Raw genomic sequence first — 21,654 nt, 5'->3', positions numbered from 1 at the left:
ACTGTGGGGAAAATCTGGATTTTGTGTTGTTAGTGTTAGTTCTTTACCTTTTTAAAAATATTAACTATATTTTCAACTGGGAACATGGATTTATGGTTTTCAAAATAAGCTACTTGAAGTATAAGCTTAAAAAGCTTGCTTGAGAAAATACACAAGTTAATGTAAATTGTATGGAATAAAAAATATGGACAGACTGTTGTTGAGACTTTCCACACAAAACTTAGGCTGGGCAGTGAAGACTATGGTACTCTCCCAGCCACAGCTAGGGTGGTGACAGAAATCAGTAGCAATCTGGCCGGGCGCGGTGGCTCAAGCCTGTAATCCCAGCACTTTGGGAGGCCGAGACGGGCGGATCACGAGGTCAGGAGATCGAGACCATCCTGGCTAACACAGTGAAACCCCGTCTCTACTAAAAAATACAAAAGAATAGCCGGGCGAGGTGGCGGGCGCCTGTGGTCCCAGCTGCTCGGGAGGCTGAGGCAGGAGAATGACGTAAACCCGGGAGGCGGAGCTTGCAGTGAGCTGAGATCCGGCCACTGCACTCCAGCCTGGGCGACAGAGCCAGACTCCGTCTCAAAAAAAAAAAAAAATCAGTAGCAATCTTAACATGCAGGATTTTCTTTATGCCTATTTAAGTATGGGTTTTGCCAAGCGTGGTGGCTCAGGTTTGTAATCTCAGCACTTAGGAGGCCAAGACGGCTGGATCGCTTGAGCTCATGAGTTTGAGACCAGCCTGGGGCAACATAGCGAAACCCCATCTGTACAAAAAATGAAAAGATTAGCTGGGTGTGGTCACCCACACCTGTGGTACCAGCTACTTGGGAGGCTGAGATGGGAAGATCACTTGAGCCCTAAGGGAGATGTTGCAGTGAGCCAAGATGGTGCCATTTCACTCCAGCCTGGTTGACAGTGAAAAATAAATAAGAAAAATATGGGTTTAAATTAATGTTAGCTCTTGTCTCCCAGGCTGGAGCGCAATGGTGTGATCTCAGCTCACTGCAACCCCCACCCCCATTTGGTTTCCAAGCAATTCTCCTGCCTCAGCTTCCCGAGTAGCTGGGATTAAGGCGCTCACCCCCACGTGCGGCTAATGTTTTTTGTATTTTTAGTAGAGACGGGTTTCACCATGTTGGTCAGGCTGGTCTTGAACTCCTGACCTCAGGTGATCTGCCCACCTCGGCCTCCCAAAGTGCTGGGATTACAGGCATGAGCCATTGCGCCCTGCCCACATTTTTTCCTTTATTATAGGTATGGCCAGATTGTTTTGAGATAGAATTGGGAAGCAAAATTTAAAAAGTCCCCTCCCCAAAAGAACCCTGCCTCTTATTGAAGGTTATCATCGAGTGGCAGATTTCTATGAGCTCAGAAGACATACTCAAATGATTGAGAAACTGTTTTTCCAAATTTATTCTTGACTGATTTAAATGTACACTCCTGTGCATATATGTTTCTCCTCATACTCTCTCCCCAGTGTCTATATTCGGAAAATACTAAAAAGTTCTTAGTACTTGATGTTGTAATAGCTAGTAAGGAAATTTTCAACAAGATGCTTTTTAGTAAATGCAGCATTGAACATATGTGCAGAGAGTGGGGGTGCAAATCTGACAGGTGGAACCACAGGTGTGGTGGGTGACATCAGTCGCTGTCAGCCTTGAGTGGTTCAGGGACCACCAGGGACGTGTGTCGGGAGCATCTTGCCTGAAAGAGGTGTCGCTTAACTGTGCCCAGTTCCTTCAGGAATGGATAAAGTGGTAAATTGTCTTTAAAACAAAAAACATAAAAGCCCTAAATCAAATAAAGAGCATGGTAGCGCCGTTTCTCCTTTCGTACCAGTTTGTAGTGAAATGGGAAGTATATTTGGAAGTTTGCTCAGCTAGGGAAAGTTGCTGATCAGAATTTTCGACTCAGGGTTAAATTACTTTAGTCAAAAGAAAAATAATGAAAAGGGATGTGTTATTGATGAACAGATTCATGTGCACTTAGTGATACACTAGCTTCCAAAATCTGCTTATTGAGCAGATACTTATTCAAGGCCCCACACTCACCTGCAGAGCGGACGGTTCACCACACATGAGGGAAATTTGGAAATTAGTTGAAGAGGATTGTGGGAACTGTGAGTTGAAACTGTTCATCTCAATGGGAGTTAATAGCATTTGTGGTTGACTAAGGGCATCCTTTACGGAAGTGGACCTCGTGTGCACGCCTCACTGGGAGAGGGAAAGACCCGCCAGGAGGTGCACATCTGGCCTTCCACGCTCAGTGGCCTGAGGATGTTTCCGTGGAGCACCACTGTCCACAGGCCCTCTAAAAGGAGGACAGACTGGCTTGTTGTTTACATCTTTGTATTTGTGTTAGGCTGGGTTCTGAAAATACAGTGGTGCCAAGACAGAAGAGAAACTTTTTGGATGCTGATGTGTAATGAAAGCTCTTCAGTAGCAGCTTCTCCAAAGTCGGTGGATTTCATACAAGATCATCGCATTCATTCACTAGCAAGAGAGCTAGGAAGCCCTGTGAAGCTGGTGTTTTAAAATATTCTGTTAAACATGTATTTCATGGTAGAATGAAAGATTCATGTGAATTTTAAGATAGAGTGATATTTCAAGGAAAATTTAACTCTGTCACAGCTTAGGCTGGATCCCCAAGTCTGTCCCCCGATCCAAAGGACTCCTCCACCCTCTGATGAAAGTTACATTTTGGTGGGAATTTTGGAGAAGTGCGACCTCTGGTGTCATCGGTTATCAAAGGTATGGTGGAGTTTTCAAGCAACCTTAATTTACTTCATTTTGACAAAAATAAGCATAGGTGGTTTAACATTTAAATACTATCTTAGGAATTTCATAGATATTAGAAACTCTTGATAGTAGTATTAACATGAATAGTAGCAAATGCTTACCGTGTGTCAGGGACTCTGCTAGGCATTTTATTTTCATAACTCACTTATTCCTCACAGCCACCTTATACAACAGGTACTACAGTATTATCTCTAGTACAGATGATGAAGTATGGGCACAGAAGTTAAGGAATCTGACCAGGCTCACACTGCCAGTGACTTATGAAGCCAGAACTGTGAAGTTCCACAGACATCCCACTCATTTCTATATTAGCTGTTTGAAATTTGTCACTGTGTACTGTCGATCAGCGCCTCTTGAATCGTTTCTTTAGTAAAATTTTTTTTGTGGGATAACCCAGCACCCACACAGACATAACTGGGAAAAAAAAGTGCACTGAGTAATACTTACCTTGTTACATTCTATGAGCTCTTTTTTTTTCTATTTGATTTTTTAAAAAAGTTCCAGTTCCCTTTAACTAAGTTGGTTTCATGATCTACACAATAATGAATCGCAGCCCTCAGTTTGAAAAGCGTGTGTGGTATAGATGATCGTGATCAAATGCAATACTGTTTTTTCTTGTCTTAAAGTGAATGAAAATACTTGGAAACAAAATACACGCAAGTACCCATCTAGACCGCTGAGTAAGCATGATTTAATCTAGGTAATTGAATAAAACCATTGTGCTGAAACTAAGAACTGAAATTCAGTCCTCAGCAGTTAAAACTAGCTTATTTGGACAAACTGGGCAGTCTTTATAACACCTGTTAAATATAATGTGATTGTGATTTTCTGTAAGTTTTCAGGTTTTCTGCAGTGATTTATACCAGTGTGGCTTGTGGCATCTTACCTGGAAGTCATGTAGTAAAATAGGAAGAATATAGATGTTGACTTAATTAAGATTCATTTCTGAATTGAGCAATATTTAAGGCATTTAGTGCTTGAGTGTGGATTTTTTTAGGATTTAAAAGGACCCTCCTCTATTGCTTATTCAGGTATCAACTCTAAGAGAAAAAAAATTGTTTTCTAATTCCTAAGATGTTCATAGAAGAAAATTCTGTACTTCTACTTAATGATATCTGAGAATTCTCATAATTATAAAATGTGTGTATTTGAAGGAATGAATTAGCATGTGTGTGTATTTTATTTTATATATATTTTTTGAGATGGAGTCTCATTCTGTCACCTAGGCTGGAGTACAGTGGTGCAATCTCGGCTCACTGCAACCTCCACCTCCCGGTTCAAGTGATTCTCCTGTCTCAGCCTCCCAAGTAGCTGTGAGTACAGGTGTGCACCACCACACCAGGCAAATTTTTGTATTTTTAGTAGAGACGGGGTTTCACCATGTTGGCCAGGCTGGTCTTGAACTCCTGACCTCAGGTAATCCACCCACCTCGGCCTCCCATAGTTGTGGGATTACAGGTGTGAGCCACTGCACCTGGCTGCATGTGTGTGTATTTATATAATTAGAAGGACAAAGATTGATCACAATGAGAAGGCTGCTATATCTATTTAGTAAAACTTTGAGGCTCTACTAATTTATTCTTTATAGGAGTTTTGAGAAGTCGGTATTTTGGTGTTTAATTCCCACTCCCAGCTTTATTAAGGTATAATTGACAAATAAAACATATAGCATACAATCGGATGTTTTGATATATGTACGCTGCACATCGTGAAATGATTATGTCAAGTTAATTATATCCATCACCTCACATACTTAACTTTTTTTTGTGGTAAGAACTTTTTTTTTTTTTTTTTGAGACCGAGTCTCGCTGTCGCCCGGGTTGAAGTGCAGTGGCCGGATCTCAGCTCACTGCAAGCTCCGCCTCCCGGGTTTATGCCATTCTCCTGCCTCAGCCTCCCGAGTAGCTGGGACTACAGGCGCCCGCCACCTAGCCCGGCTAGTTTTTTTTGTATTTTTTAGTAGAGACGGGGTTTCACCGTGTTAGCCAGGATGGTCTCAGACTCCTGACCTCGTGATCCGCCTGTCTCGGCCTCCCAAAGTGCTGGGATTACAGGCTTGAGCCACTGCGCCCGCCGGTAAGAACTTTTAAGATGTACTATAAGCAGTTTTTTCTCTCTTTTGTTTTGCTTTTAAACAATTTTCAGTTTAAAAAATACAGTACATTATTATTAACTGGAGTCACCATGCTGGGTGCTGGACCTCCTGAGCTTATTCCTCCTATCCAACTGAAACTTTGCACCTTTGACCAGTGTCTCCCCATCCCCCTCATCCGTGCTTAATGTTTTAAGGAAAACTTAAAAATGAATGAACAGAATTAGGATTGGCCTTATGGAAGGAGCCAATGTTCCTTCTAAGAGAATCTGAATAGCAGTGCTGGCTGGTTTGGAGTCTGTCTGTCTTCTCTGTAGTGATTGGTGTGGTATTTTCTCGTTGCCATCTGGTGGTGATCTGATTGGAGGTCATCTTGTTGAGGTTGCCAGGGGGACTCATTTTAGAGGGCAGTGGAAAGCGTGAACACACCTGGGCGGAACATGGTCATCTTTATACCAGACTTTGACTCTAAGGTTGCATGCAGCCAGCTGAGAGACATGCACAGACGTTCTATTGTGAGACTTCTGCTGTAAGGAAGTATCATTAGTTGTACTTCGTTTTTGTTTGTTTTTTTGTATGTGAGACAGGGTCTTGCCCTGTCCGTCAGGATGGAATGTGGTCACATGATCACAGTCCACAGCAGCCTGGAACTCCTGGCCCCAAGTCCTCCTCCTCCCTCAGCCTCCCGAGTTGTACCTTATTTTTGAATAAGGCACGTGGTTTTGGAAGACATGATGTTTGTCATGTCTGTTCATTTGCAAGTTTGTTGTAATTATGCTTGTATACTGGCTTTAGAATTTAGAAGGAAAATTCATGTCTCACTCCTGCCCGTCATTGTATCGTGGTGAATGGGGTAATAAGTCATCACGTTCTCTGAGTCAGTCCTGAGGGTCCTCTTGTGACAGTGATGTTGGGAGAGGCAGGTATCTGGTGATTTCTGCTAGTGACAGAGTCCACCATCCTCTTCCCACCGTCCTTTTGAGCAAGTCATTTCCGTTTCTACTTGGCTGAAGCAAAGGTTCATTGCTTTCTACTCGTTCGGAGCTATGTTCTTGAAGGCCGTGTCTCCTGGGAGTTACCACAGTCAATGACTTTTTCATAATAGACCTTTTCCTTGATTTATCTTCAACCTTAACACTGTTGAACTAGAAGTTACGTGGATGAGCCTCTTTTGGCTTGCCTTCTGGCCTCCTGGTTCTCCTACTTACATATTCTGTCTCTTGCAAGTATTCTCTCTCCTTTTTTGGGAGGGGTGGGAGGCAAGGGACTACTTTGCCCATGTCCTTTAAGAACAAAGTTCTAGTCCTCATCTCTATTAAGTTCTTCACGCTTTGAAGATTTTGCGCTGTTGTTTGCACTGATGCCAACAATTTTACTTTTTTGTCAGTTACTAAATTTATTCCTTCAGGTGTGATTTCCTTTGGGTTACAATTTTTAAACTGCCAGCCTTTAAAAACAAAAATCACATTCAACTTATCTAAAATTAAGCTCTTCATCTTCTTTCTAGTTTCAGGCTTCTTCTCGTAACTTCTCTATTTCTGTTAATCCTCACTTTCTTATATAGAGTTCTTCCTCTCTATCTCCCTTTACTCCTGGGGTTTTGCCAGCATGAGAATTTTTAAACTGAGTGTTCAATTTAGTGATATAAAGAATTTCATGTAAATACATTATATGTCTGGATGATCATCCTGTCACCTAGAACTGCCATGATATTTCGTACTTGTGAGTTCATATTTATTTACAATTATATTGTTGCCGGATGATTACCTAAGACAGAGGCTGTAATTGCTTGAGATCCTGTAGGCCACATATGGCTCCAAGATGTTCTTCTAGCTTTTACAGTACAACTTTTTTGCTTTTTTTAATCATAAAAAGTGTCAAAAGTGTAGCAAACGTGTCCATTCCTGAGAATTCCACATGCTAACATAGGCAGACATCTTCCTATTTAAGATCTAGTAGTTGTAGACTTCATATGTAACTACTATAATTTCAAGGTGTTGATGAGCATAAATGATACTGGCAATATCTAGCGTGGAATAATGAAAATCTTTGTGATTTCTTGCTGACAAAGTTAGACACTTTGTTAAAAGTACTGCATCTGTTGCCTGCATTCATAATCAAAGGAATTGTCAAATTTCCATCAAATGTTAGTGAAAATAAAGATGTAATTTTTTGCCCCATTTACATTGAGAAGCCCCCTGAAATCCACCCACGGACCCCACTGTAGTCTCACTTCCACCCGTCTCCGGCACTGTTTTCTCCTTCCCCCGTGGGTAACCATTTTTATTAGTGTTCAGTTTAGCCTCCCAGTTTTTCTTCTGGAGAAGAAAAATATATCTGCACTTACATGTTAGTATTTACTCCCATCACACACAAAAGGTACCTGTTTTCAGTTAAGTATCCGCTAAGAATTTACTTTCTTATCAGTATGTGGAGCTCCTTTCTTTTTTTCTTAACAGTTCCTGTCATTGCGCAGTGTTCATTGTCCTAACTTAGCCTTCCTGTCCCCTACTGATGGATTTGGGGTTGATTTCAAGTCTTTTGCAGTGACAAAACTTGAATTTACCACTTCTTGTGGTTTTGGCTGGCACATTTTGGGAATAGATTCCTGGAAGTGGATTGCTAGGTCAAAGGGTAAAAGCATCTGTTATGTTATTAGATCTGGCAAATTCCTATTCTTACCATGGAACATTTCTTGAGCGATAGCTGTCTTGTTTTGAATTTTGTTTTTCGGTTTTTTTTTTTTTTTTTTTTTTTGAGATGGAGTCTCGCTCTGTCACCCAGGCTGGAGTGCAGTGGGGCCATCTCTGCTCACTGCAGCCTCCACCTCCAGGGTTCCAGCAATTCTGCCTCAGCCTCCCAGGTAACTGGAATTACAGGCACACACCACCACATCTGACTTATTTTTATATTTTTAGTAGAGATGGGGTTTCACCATGTTGGCCAGGCTGGTCTCAAACTCCTGGCCTCAGGTGATCTGTCTGCCTCAGCCTTCTAAAGTGCTAGGATTACAGGCCACCATGCCTGGCCTTGTTTTGAATTTTGAAAGTAGTGTCTGTCAAGTTCTTGAATCCAGAAATAAATTGTTGGAAGTTTGAAAGTATAAATTTGAGCCTTTGTCGTCCTGAATTCTTTCTTACCTGTGTCACCCCATCCGGTCTGACCAGTCACCACGATAACTACTTTGTGTCGCCTGTGTCTTGGGCCTCTCTTTCCATTGCTGTTGGTCTAAGTTGAGCCTTTATCTCAGTGTCACTAGTCTTCTCCGAAACCTTCCATAACTCTGTCACCCTCACGGAATAAAGGCCTTGCATCCTCTTCCCAGTGACCCAGCCGCCACCTCTCATGACTTGCCCAAATCCTTCACCGGGCTCCTGTGATCGGTTTTCTGCCTCATGCTTGTCTTCCCTTGGATATCAGCCTCCCTGTACCTCTACTGCTATTCAAATCCTGCTCATCCTCTGAGAAATGCTCAAAGCACACATTCTGTAAAGGCTTCCTGATTCTTGTAGCCTGGAATGACTTCTTTCCCTTATTAACTCGTATTGCCATTTTTGTCTGTAACTTTAATGTGGCAGCACATCATGCGTGCCATATGACATCTCTTCCAATACCTGCAGGCAAAACTTTGACATTTGTGTTTTCACCTGTTGATATATTACTGCAGGAGAGTATAAATCCCTCTATCGGTAATGTCTTACATAGCATTTCTTAAAGCTACCTTTCTGGTAGAATACTCAGTAATTCTGCTTTTAGTGCTGATGCCAAGACCCATATGTACACAGAACCTGGTCTGGTCGTCTTGCAGAGATGCGTTCCTTTCTGTGAAGGAACTGAATTTGAACCATAAGATTTACAGCTAGCGTGCTTTGAGTCTGTTCTTTATTTTTGCTTAACAGCTTTATTGAGGTTTAATGCACATACTATAAAATTTGCTCATTTAAAATGTATAATTCAGTGATATTTAGGGAAGTTAGAGTTGTGTGGCCATCACTACAATGCAAGTTTAGAACATTTCCATCACCCTGGAAAGATCCTTTGTGTCTCTTTGCCGTCACTCCCCATTCCCACCCTCCTCCCAACCCCGGGCAAGTACTAACCTACTTTGTCTCTATAGATTTGCCTATTCTGGACATTTCATGTAATAAATGGAGTCATATGATACATGGTCTTTTGCATCTGGCATTCACTTAGTGTTAATGTTTTTGAGGTTCATCCATGCTGCATCAGTACTTGTTTTTTTTTTTTTGCCAAATAGTCTGACTGCGTGGCATTATTACGTGGCTGCCTCACATTTTGCTTATCCTTTTACCTGTTGGTGGACATTTGGGTTGTTCCACTTTGGGGCTATTATAAAGTGCTGTGAACATTCATGCACAAGTCTTTGGGTGGATATTTGATTTTTTTTTTGTTTTTTGGGGGTAGATATCTGGTAGAATTAATGGAGCATGTGACAGATTTATGTTGAGTGAATATGGACTTTTAATGCCCCAGATATTTAATTATTAGCTTTGAGTAACAACATGAACAAGGCAATGCAAGCATATGTGATAAATTCATGTCTTGAGAATTTGACTTGCAATTAGTTGTTTGAGAAGCAGAACCCACTTCTTATTTGGGTATGTGTTTATTTTATTTCTCTGACTTTAGAGCCAGTGAACTTAAAGGTTTAGAATGGCTTTAAGTAAGTAGAGATAAAACTTAGCTACTGTCTCTAGGAAACTGTCTATTGGGGTGTTTGTTAACTGAAATTTTTTTATGCTTCTTGTCAATTTTAATCGTTTGAGGGTTTCCATAGTTTTATATAGAAAGGGATGGCATAAATCTTCTAAGTAAGTACAAATTTGTCAAGCCTTGAATTTCAGTAGCGAACTCATCTAGTCTTATCTAATTAGTAAATGTCCTTCTTGGTAGATGTCCAAATACTAAATGCCCAAGTTCTTGGTCTGTATTTACGAGATATTAGTCCCTGTCCTGGCATCTTTAGTTAAAAATTTGTCTTGATTAAAAAATGTAGAATAATATAACATCCAAATAGTAACCAGTGAAGATCCAAACAAAGTAGAGCTTTAAATAGCTTTGGGAGTGTAAATGTAAGTAAAAGTCAAGCTCATGAATTTGCTAGTTCTTCCCTGACCTATTCGTTGGCAGCAGTTTGGACCTGTCTTTACATATTCATATCATGAAGCTTTCACCTGTCTTTTTGCATGCTTCCTTTTGAAGCCAGGTTGTAATGTCAGATGCAGGAGTAACTCTTGGTAGCACACTTCTTAAGGAGGTGGAATGAGAAACTCCTGCCTTCTAAGGAAACAGCATGGGTAACACCTCTGAGCCTGGGCTTCCTCATTTGTGAAATGTAGCTTGTACATGCAGAGAATATATTTACTGTGAGGAGTAAATCAGTGAAAGCATTAAAGCTGTTGCACAGAGTCTAGCATAACAGCCCACAGTAAATATTAGTTCTTTCTTTATATAGTTAATAAGCTGACATGGAACAGTTGTACTCAGTGGACATTCTGGAGGTGCCATGGGTGTGGGTAAATAAAACGCGAGTATAGAAAAAGGTCCCTGCAGTTCATTCAGTTAACAGAGTGAGTGCCTGTTTGTGTTTTAGAAATTGTGGGGCAGCAATATGGAGGATGGATCGGAGGGGATGAGACCAGTGAAGACCCTTTAGTTAGTGAGCCAGATGGGAGGTAATAATGCCTAGACTCTGGCAGTTGGGAGTGTAAAGAGAAGGAAGATAAGAAGGAGATAGAATTCATCGAACTGATTTTTCATTGGGGGTAAGAATAGAGAGGAATCAAAGCTGATGGGAAATGCAGAAGGGGGAGTGAGTTTGAAGGGAGAGAGACCAGTCGAGAGGCTAAGTGTGACCCTCAGTTGTAAGTCTTGGTAGAAGGAATGGGGAGGAAAAGTGAGATTGCACGCAACGTGAGGAAAATAGATAGGATTAGATATTTGGGCAGTTAGAGTGCTTTCGAAACTCCTAGGATTCCAATCTGGGCAGCCGAGGCTCGTGACAACTAAGTTGGGAAGAAAGGCAGGGAGAGAGGAGTTCAGTGTTGAACATGTGAGTCTGTGGCCTTTGGAAGATCTAGTGGAAGGAGGAGGAAGAGCTGGAGTGAGGAACAGGTTGGAGTTGTCGTCGAGGGTTGGGCAAAGTAGAAGGTGCCACCACAGATCTGGTGGCATGTTGCTGGTTTTTTACTCCTGAAATTATTAACTTGAAACTGTAGAAATGTATTATTAAAATCCTCAACAGAGCTTTTCGTAACGTGTGTATATAGCCTAAAGCTTCAGTTGTCTTGCCTAGGCAGTTTTACCTAATCTTGGCTGTACACTTAAAACTCAGGTTGGCTGTATTAGCCTCTTTCTTTTTCAGGCATTCCATTCATTTAAAACTTAAAGAGAATTTAATAATTTCTTATGGAATTCAAAGATTTCTGAGCTTGAGCTTTCCAGTCTCAGTTCTGAGAGGCATAGAATATCCTTTCACCTGCTAAATTGTTCCACAATGTTTTTATTGCCTGCCCCTCCCCCTAAAGGCTTTTGCTTTTCTATTTTTACTTATGTTATATAGTAACATATAACATAGGTTTGCTGAGTTTTTTGTTAGCTTTTTATTATGGAAAGTAGAAACTGCAGTGTACCTATCTCTCAGCTTTTTTTTTTCTCTGCAAAATTTTAAAGTAAATCCCAGCCATTATGTCATTTCAATCTCAAAAATATGTATCTCTAGCTAGTATTTTTTTTTTTAACATAAGTACAATGAAACCACAGTAGCCACTGTAAGCAGATAAGTGTGTGTGGGTCACTACGGTGCCTTCCATTCGTGTTGGGGAGAGCTAACCTCTTTTTTCATAGAAGTACTCTCTTAAAATTAATCTTAGATATAAAAATGATATACTGTATCTATTCCTTTGTCACTTTTTTTTTTTTTTTTTTTTTTCACTCAAGACTCCTGGGAGATCGAGACCATCCTGGGTACCACGGTGAAACCCCGTCTCTACTAATAAATACAAAAAACTAGCCGGGCGTGGTGGCGGGCGCCTGTAGTCCCAGCTACTCGGGAGGCTGAGGCAGGAGAATGGCGTGAACCCGGGAGGCGGAGCTTGCAGTGAGCTGAGATCCGGCCACTGCACTTCAGCCCGGGCGACAGAGCGAGACTCCGTCTCAAAAAAAAAAAAAAAAAAAAAAAAAAAAGACTCCTGAAATTCACCTGTGTTGCAGCCTGTAGCTGAAGTTGGCTCATTTTGTGTGGTCTGTTGTGTGACCGTCCTGCTTAGTTGTGAATTCTCCTGTTGGTGGACATGTGGGTTGTTTCCAGGTTGGTTTGTTTTGCTCTTATAAACAGTGCAGCAAATGCATGTGTTTGCGTGTTTTCTGGCATTCACATACGAGTTTCTCTAAGTCTAAATTATTTTACTGTCAGTTTCATATCTTATGTGCCACACTGCAAGTAAAAGCTTAAAATTCTTGAAGTTTTAAGAAGTTATATTCTGCTCTACTGTGTATTTAGGAGTTGTCAAAGGAGTAGTAGATTAGGAGAATACATAAGGCGTAATTGGTTAGATAGGTGTTGAAGAAATGCTTGGCCCTGTCCAATCTCGGGGCCATGGCTGAATCTTGCAAAGCGGAAGCCCTTCCCTCCTGACGCTGGAGGTTTGAATCCCCAGTGGCTCTCCCTGTGGTCACAGACTGACACAGGCCATCAAGTCATCTTTCTGTCTTCTGCACTAACGAACACCCTCAGCTGCCTGCTACATCCTCTGATTGGGACTCCCCACTCCACTCCCCTCACTTCTTTACCCACCTCAGTTCTTCCTGGACCTCTCTAGAGTCCTCATCCATGAATGCGAAATTCCTCCATAGCCGCTTCTCACACTGCTTCAACCCCATTGCTCTTCCATAAAGACCAAGGCTCCTTAAAGCCCTCTCCCGGTGTGGCTGTTCCTGTCCTTCGCCATCCTGCAGGTCTGCAGGCTGCAGACGGGGGTCCGCCTCCTCCTCATGTGGGTTGACAGCCATTGACCCAGAGAAAGACTCTGGAATTCCTCTGCACTAGCCATTTCTCTCCCTGCAGTGATCATCTGCTAACCACCAGAGTTCAGAAATTAATTGGATGCTTTGGCACAGCCCAGAACCTTCCTCTCCACTCCTGAAACCTATTATCAAAGGTGGTTGCAGGCCACCCCAGGCTTCAGCCTCATTTCCTTGAGCTGTGTTTTGTTCCAGTCGTTTGCAGGTGGCGTCCTGCTGAGCCTTCTCACCTGGACCGTGGAGCTCCCACAGTCCCCTTTGATTGAGAACCCTCTTCCCAGCCAGAGGCAGAAAGAGGATGAGGCATGTGAGCCTGGTTGGCATCATGCCCTTTCCAGCTTTCTTACTCCTTCACAGCCCACATGCTCAAGGTCGTCTGTCTTTTTGTCCCTCCCCACTCGTTCCAGTTAGATTTCTACTAAAGTAATAGTTAGCATTTTTGAAACAGTGTTGGCTTATTTCATCCTTACCATAAACCCATGAGGTGGGTTAAGCGAGATGAAAGAACTTAGAAGGTCACAGTTTTATGTAACCGCTGCTTTCTTCTCTTGGCTTCCAGGCTTGGGTTTCTTCTCTTTGTTTCTGGCTGTGACTTTGCAGTTACAAACTCTGTGGGTTCTCCATCATCCAGTCATTTTTTAAATGTTACTCGGGACCCAGTTTGGGCCGTCTCTCTGCCGTATTCCCCTGAGGAACTGTGGTTCCCAGGATCAGGTGGTGGACCCCAGAGATCAGCTGTCTAGGGCCACCTTCTCTTCTGTGCTGTGGCCCTGTGTGTCCAGCTGCCTGGGGTGATTCACAGGGACCTCAGGTTCACATGTCCAAGGGCAACTGCCCTCCTGCAGATCTGTTCCTCTCTGATGTTTCCTGTCTTGGTAGACAGCATCATAGTCAGTATCATGTTTGTCAGATAGGTACATACAGGTATTTATCAATCACTCAAGTAAGCAAAAAGTAAATACTTATCAGGCTGCTTGTTGCAGTATTATAGTTGTTAAAAAGTAAATACTTGAAAGCTTTTTGTTAGGTACTATTATTGATGAATAACAGAATATGCGACTCACCGAAAAAATGAGGTGTATTTCATTAAGTGAAGTGAGGTATATCAGTTTTAAGTGAAAAAATTTGCCGAATCAGTGTGTGATTGATCCCCAAAGAGCTAGAAGTCAGTAGGGGTCAGCACAGATCTTTTTTTTTTTTTTTTTTCTTTTTAAACCCATGTTCCTTGAAATACTGGAGTTTTTTTGAAACACACTACTGGTCTCAAGATATGTTCAGGAAAAAATATTTCATGGCCAAGTAAGTTTGAGGGAAGATGCTTTATACTGTTTTTCTGATGGACATTCATAAGGCATGTTCACTTATCAAGACCTCTGAAGTCTTGCAGCAAACAAAGTATTTAACTTCACTAAAGCTAGTAATTCCCCAATTCCCTTGATGTTCAGTTCAGTTGATGTTCCAATTAGTGTTTAGTGGTAGACTGTTGCAAGTGCTCTTTTTCAGAAGCCCGTTCAGTATGCATGGATGAAACTGAAATTACTAATACCAAAGAAGATACAGTTTTCAGGAGTTTTGCAGGTCATTTAGTTAGTTCACACTTCTGCTCCATGAAGGAATCTTATGCACCGTTAATCTTGAGAACCAGCCTGTTTGATTAGTTCACGGTTGGAATTGTTAGGGCGCTTGTTTCATATTGATTCTGTTGGCTTTCATCTTCCTTTGGAATAACAGTCTTCTCTGTGAGACAAGTTCTTAAGTATATGTGACTGCCCTTCTCCTGTTAGACCTGTTTATTTTGACTGTTGTGTTCCATTATTTTCCAAGGGTTAGATGAAAGTGAAGTATAACTGGCGCGTGTGTGTGTCTGCGCGCGCGTGTGTCTGCGCGCGCGTGTGTCTGCGCGCGTGTGTGTCTGCGGTAAAAGCTCATGCGGGCTCCGGGAGCCAGCAGCTAGTGTGTGTGGAGGCAGAGCTGGCTCTGCCATTGCTTCTTGTCCTTGACTAATTGCATCTTGTGCCTTGGTTTCCTGTCAAGAAAATGATAATCCCTCTCTGAGGATTAGTGAGAGCTTGTGAGCATGGTTTGGGCTGGCCGTCTAGAGAACACTGAAGCTGTGAGGGGCCCTGTGGCTGTCCCCCCTGTCAGCCTGCTTCACTCACTGGCCACCTGTGTGTCCAAGTCAGGAGGTGGCACATCTGCAGGGTACATGCCTGAAACTCGTGGACATTCATAACCACAGTAACTCCTGCGATGCCAAGGATCTCCTGTACCTGAGTACTTTTGAAAACTACCTGATTTCCTAAGTATATTTTGGGTTTTGTTTGTTTTTCATATCTTTAGGTTTGGGGACCTCCTAGGTTTTCTAGCTATGAGACGTGATTTATGAGGAAAATATTTTTACCCCTTACCTAAAAATCACTTGAACCTCTCTGACTTTTATGAAATCTGCTTAAGAGTGACATTCTTTGGTGGCCTGATTATAAGATGGTGGATATATAGTTTGTAAAGTTCAACATTAACAGAGAAGCAGGTATTTTGTGGGCACCTGTATTCTATTTTATTTTCCCAGCAGTTTAACAATGAGTTCAGTTCAACAGACACTTGAGTGATGCATCAATAGATTAAGCATGGGCATTCAGCACGTGCACACGCACACACACTCACACACATACACCCACCCATCCCTACCCCTGTAAACTGGAAAGCTCCATTACCTGAGCCTCTTGCGTCCATTGGAGCAGGCTGGTGGATACACAGGTGACCCACCCAGATGCCCCTTCAAGGAAGGACTTGACTCCAGTGTTAGCACCATTGGGCCTCAGCTGCAGAGCTGCCTGGACCGGGCTGCGCCCTTCTCAGCCCGGTCGGGGTTAACGGCCTGACCTGCAGCCGGTGTGAGACCCTCTGGCAACAGTTGTTAGAGTTCCCTGCCGGGTTGATGCTGGTTTTATAGGGCCTACATCACAGTTCATCTTTTCTCTGCCCCATCTGCTTCCTCCTTGTCATCTCATGGGTGCCCGTCTCTAAGAAGCATCTTCCACCTAAGCCAGGTCTCAACATCTGCTCCAGAGACCCCTGCCTGGGACCTACTCACAGGTCTCTGTTGCTGCCCAGCTTGCATGTGACCTATCTGTCCTTTTAGACATTTTCGTGATGTGCTTACTTCTAACATTTCCTTGTAGACTTTGTTTTAGGTTTCTTTGCTGTATTAGTTCTTAATATTTTAAGTACATAAGTGAGGCTGTTTAGGGGATATTTAAAATGTAAGATTAGGTCATCCTCTTTAAACCTGCCCACTTAAGTATGAGTTTTTGAAAACCTCAGATCATCTATGCATGAATTTTAGATACTCAGTGGGAACAACTAGAAAAAAGGGAATGGATAGAGAAGAATAAATCACATAGCGGCAGGAATAGAAGATTTTGCTAATTTTTCAGCATATTCGGAATATAAACTGAGGTGTGATGTGGCATAAAGTTCCTGTGCGTAGACCTGGACGCAAAAGTGTACAGCAAGTAAACTTGACAGTGTGACATGAAAAGTTGTATTTGATCTCATAGATTATCAGTGAGTTTTAACAGAGTAAGATTCATAATTGGAATCAGAAATGTAATACAAAGGATAGAGAATATGTAAAGAACATATTTGATGTGCTTATGCTGAGATAGGAGAATGGAGGTGTTATAAAAAATCCACATTGACCATTTTATTTGGTATATTTTAACTTTGCTAGAGGATTGCTGGTATCTTGACTTTATCTTTCAAATTGTCCTGATCGTTGCAGAGTTTATCTTAGTTTTTCAAAAGTCAGGCTTTTTTAAAAAAAAAAAAAGTGGGCTTTCTTAAATTTCAAAATATTTGAGTAGATTTAATGCTGATACAATTAGGACTGACTTACTAACTCTTTAAAGCTATCGGCTCTTTTAATTGGAGATGTTGAGGTTTCCTTATTTAACAAATAGGCAATTGGTTGTTTTTTCCTATGACTTACAGTAGTTTCACTGTTTCGACACCCTGAAAATGGAAGAACCTAAAATTCAGACTAGACTGTATTCGTTTGTGGTCCTGCTACTTTGTAGCGTTAGAAGCTTGCCAAGTTTGATTGCTTCTTTGAATTAGTTTCTTCATCTGAAGAGGAAGGCTCAGAACTATCATTAAGGTTAACCTCTAATTGCCAGTGATTATATTTGGCTCTTAAGAAGAAATGCTTTTGGTACACAAATGCATAGCACATAAAGTTTCTGATTTACAAGTAGGTTATATACTTGTAATTAAAAAAATTACAAGTAGGTTATATACTTGTAAAAAAAAAAGTTACGTGTCAGCATCTTAGAAAGAAGTATACTTGGCCGGGCACCCCATGGCTCACGCCTGTAATCCCAGCACTTTGGGAGGCTGAGGCAGGAGGATTGCTTGAGCTCAGGAGTTCAAGACCAGCCTGGGCAACATGGCGAAACACCATCTCTACCCCAAAAAATAAATACATAAATAATAAAAATTAGCCAGGCATGGTTGTCCTAACCTGTAGTCCCAGCTATTTGAGAGGCTGAGGTGGGTGGATCACCTGAGCCCAGGGAGTTGAGGCTGCAGTGAGCCATGATCACGCCACTGCACTCCAGCCTGAGCAAGAGTGATACCCTATTTAAAAATAAATAAATGAATAAGCACGCTTTATTCCGTCAGTGTAGCGTTATGAGCATGGAGCATGTCTGTTTACCGTTAAGAGTAAATAATGCCTAGGATGGTGCCTGACATGTGGTAGCTTAGCTTCCTACTAAACATTAAAACTAAGTAGTCACTAAAATTCTGTAATTTTCATAAGCCTGTTTAAACACCGTGTTGGGATATATATATATTTGCAATGACCAAAATAATGTAAAACATGACTAAATGAAACAACAAGACATAATTTTTAGCCTAAAATCCAATATTTGAAGGAAAAAGTTTAGAAGAAACGAGATAGAATTTTGTAGAGATTCTAAAGAGGGATTTTGAGTAAGTTCAGATGCTTGATGATACTGGTATTTTATTCCTAAATCTTCTTAAGACATATAGCTTTTCAGTTCCCTAATTTATTCCTTCATTTATTTCTGTAAAATATTTATTGAGCAGCATGCCAGGCTCTGTATGAGGTTCTCACGAGCCTGTGGGGCTTGCACCCCAGTGAAGTGAGGGAGTTACAGTACAGAAACAAGTGCAGGATTATGGCCCGGAGTAAGTGTTAAGAAGGGAAAATCCCATTTAAAGGCAAACCTGAACATCTTCTGGGACTTCCTAGTAAGGCTCCTTTGAAAGTATGACTGGAAGGCAACTTGAAAAAGGGGAGGAACTCTCTAGAACTGTCTAGGCAGCAGCAGCAGCATATGCAGAGATCCTCTGGTGGGGAAAGGAGACTGTCATGGCCAGGGAAGGGACATCCGTGGGCTGAACCTGAGGGGAGGGCGGGGGAGAGTTGAGGTTTTGTAAGAGGCAAATGAGGAGAGAGAAAAGGATCTGTTAGTGCCATATTAAGGATTTCCCTTCTTCAAACTCTGCCTTGGCTCCCTGTTGCTCTTAGGGTGACAGCCTATTCAGAATTAGGATGACAGCGATTTTAGGCAGCTGACTGCCATGTCAAGAATGATACAAGCAGACACAAGGTATTCCAATCTAGTTTAGACAATTAAAATAGTGGCCCGGGTAAGAGATGGCGATGATTACTAGAGGAGGAAGTGGAGATGAGCGAATGGATTTGAAGTGAAGTCTGTAGCACTTGAGTGTGAAAGGGTGAGGGCTGTGGCATCAGACTCATTCCCAGGTTTCTGACTTGTGGATACATGTGGTGTTGCCACTCACTGACACAGACAAGGCTGATGGAGAAAGGCATTTGGGGGGCAGAGTAGAACATTTTTTTTCAGTTGCTGATAGAAATTATAAGACAAGTAAAAGGAAAAGGGGTAAAAGAGCATCTAGAGAGGTATGAGAAAGATCATCCAAGATAGAATTAACTGAACTATGAGTTTGGGGAATTTCAGTGATTATTTCCCCTTAGGAAAAAATTAAGTGATGGGGAAAGTAGGGTAGGTCCAAACAGTTGATGCTATCAGATGGTACCACCAGTCCAAAACATGCTTATTATTAGTAAGTGTGCTATTGACCCTCCCAAAGTAGATGATGAAAGGAAAGCACATGGAAACTACACACAGGAGGCATTTCCAGAGTGGTTGCTGAGTTGTCAGTTTCTTAAAACTTAAGGGAGTCCTTGTGTTAGATACTTTTATATTCCACATTTGAACATACCAATTTGAATGTAAGACATAAAATACTTTCAGGATCAGAAATGGTGTTGTAGATTTATAAAATATTAAGACCCACAGCCTAGAATATAAATAAATTAATTAGAGAATAGGTTTCAGTGGTTCAGACTTACTCCTTAAGCATGACCTCACAGGGTCCCTAAATGTGCCTTAGATCACACAGAGCTCTGCAGTGCCATTGAGGATATAGGATGAGCTGAATTACTTGACAAGGTAACTCACACATAGATTTGCAGGCTTCAATAACCTAGCCTCATTGTTCCAGATCTCATTTACTTCCCAGTAACATTTGTTTTATGAAACCATTAAAATAATTCAGTGTTTCTTCATTTGCACTGGAAATACCTATTTAAAACCTTTACGTTTTGATGTGCTACACATAGATAGTCCTTAAATTATGTCTGTGATACTGTGCATTGAGAAGTACTGGTTTGATACAATATTGAATACCTAAGTTACTTTACTTATGAGTCTAAGATGCTGAAGCATTATATATTGTATTTGGCATTAGCTCCATATACTTAGAAATAGTAGCCACTGCCATGTGTTAAGCATTTACTCTGTGTTAAGTATTTTCTTACACATCATCTTATTTAAACTCTACAACATCCATTTGAGGAAAGTAATTGGCCTCCATTTTGCAGACTAGGAAATTAAAGCTTAGAGAGGTTAAGAAATTCATCCAGTACTGCATGTACCTGCCTAGTAGGTGTGGCACTGAGCTTCAAACTCAGGTCTCTCTGAATTCGGAGTACATTTTAAATCTTGATAATTCTTGCCAGATTCCCTCCTTAGAAGGGGAGTGCTTATTTCCTTTCATTTTCAGCCTCACCAACATTTGCATTCTCGCTGAATTCTAAGAGAAAAGTTACTAAAAGTCCTAGGTAACCCGTGAGATTGAGTGATTTTTCCTATTTATTAGCTGTTTGTGTTCCTGGGAACTTCCTGAGCATATCCTTTGCCCTTTTTTCTTTGAGTTTGTCTTTCTAATTGTCATCTAGGTCAAATGATATATTTTTTTGGTAACTTTAGAAGGCAGAGAAAGGCAACAGAGTTAGTTGTGCTTGTGCAAATTTTTACCTAGCTTTTCTCTTGAGTGCTAATATTGTAATGATTTTGAACTAAATAAGCATATTTTTGTACACAGACCATATAATTAACATGAATGTGTTTCCACATAGAGAAATGGTCTCTGGATTAGACTGGGCCCTGCTAATGCCTGCCGACTGAGTGTTTCTGTCAGTGTGTCTCACCCTATTACAGTACCCCAGAGACAATCCACTAATTCTCTTTATTTCTTCCTCAGGTTTGCCTGCAATGAGATTTCATTCTCTACATTTAAAGGACATCCTTTCTGAGCTGCTGTGAATAAATTTGGAATGGTACTGTATATTTTCATCTAATGGAGAACTAGCTGTACTTTGAATAAGGATTGCTGCACTGGACGACTTTAGAACATCCCTCACAATGTCGTCAACCCGGAGTCAGAACCCCCACGGCCTGAAGCAGATTGGCCTGGACCAGATCTGGGACGACCTCAGAGCCGGCATCCAGCAGGTGTACACGCGGCAGAGCATGGCCAAGTCCAGATATATGGAGCTCTACACGTATCCTCCTGCCTAGCGCAGGTTGATTTGCTTAGAGTTTTGATTATTTACTAGTAAGACTTATGAATTATTAGAATTTTATATTGTTTTCTCCTCCCAGTTCATCATGTAAAATAATTGCAGGGTTCATTTTTAGACTTAAGTTTTTGAACAGAGTAGAACTGGTTCATTTTTAGTCAGATGCAGTGCTGGGCAGTACGGTCACCACTGAGCACACGTGGCTGTTTACATTTGAAATATTTTACAGGTTCAGTTCCTTAGGCGCACTAGCTGTGTGTTGAGTAAATAAAGCGTTTCTGTCATTGTAGAAGGTTCCGTTGGGCAACTCTGGTCCAAAGCAAGGTCCTGAGGTTCTCAGCAGATTGTTTGTGTTACTGTCCATTTGTTTATATGTTGTCTATGACTGCTTTGTGTTATGAGAACAGAGTTAAGTAGTTGTATCAGGAACGGTTTTGTCCGTGAAGCCTAAAGTACTTACTACCTGCCCTTTTACAGGAAAAGTTCGTTGACCTGATCTAAAGGGATAGAACATCGAGCAAAAGTTTGCCTGTTATGGCCCTATTTTTTTGTGTGTTTGAGACAAGGTCTCGCTCTGTCACCGAGGCTGGAGTGCAGTGGTGTGATCACAGCTCACTGCAACCTCAGCTGCCTGGGCTCAACCAGTCCTCCCATCTCAGCCTCCCAAGTAGCTGGGACCACAGACACGTGCCACCACACCTGGCCAATTTTTTTTCATCGTTTATAGAGACAGAGTCTTGCTATGTTGCCCAGGCTCTGGCCCTATTTTCTAAAGTACAATATCTAAAAAGAATTTTATTCCTTTT

The 21,654-nt window shown here is 41.6% G+C and overlaps 1 protein-coding gene across 4 annotated transcripts in view; it reads left to right on the top strand.

Annotated features, from left to right (window-relative positions):
* The window catches only part of CUL1 (cullin 1), a 103,391-nt gene that overhangs the window by 11,212 nt on the left and 70,525 nt on the right, over window positions 1-21,654 (top strand). For all 4 annotated transcript variants that reach the window (XM_033194487.1, XM_033194490.1, XM_033194486.1 and 1 more), the window contains exon 2: window positions 20,530-20,830. In XM_033194487.1, coding sequence (XP_033050378.1) covers window positions 20,691-20,830 — 140 coding nt within the window. In that variant the 5' untranslated portion in view covers window positions 20,530-20,690. The remainder of the gene's footprint in view (window positions 1-20,529; window positions 20,831-21,654) is intronic.

The sequence above is a fragment of the Trachypithecus francoisi genome, unplaced genomic scaffold (genome assembly GCF_009764315.1).
Source record: "Trachypithecus francoisi isolate TF-2019V2 unplaced genomic scaffold, Tfra_2.0 Lachesis_group4, whole genome shotgun sequence".
Classification (NCBI taxonomy): Eukaryota; Metazoa; Chordata; class Mammalia; order Primates; family Cercopithecidae; genus Trachypithecus; species Trachypithecus francoisi.
The sequence above is the reverse complement of the archived record's forward strand: the minus strand, read 5'-3'. Positions and strand labels throughout refer to the sequence as shown.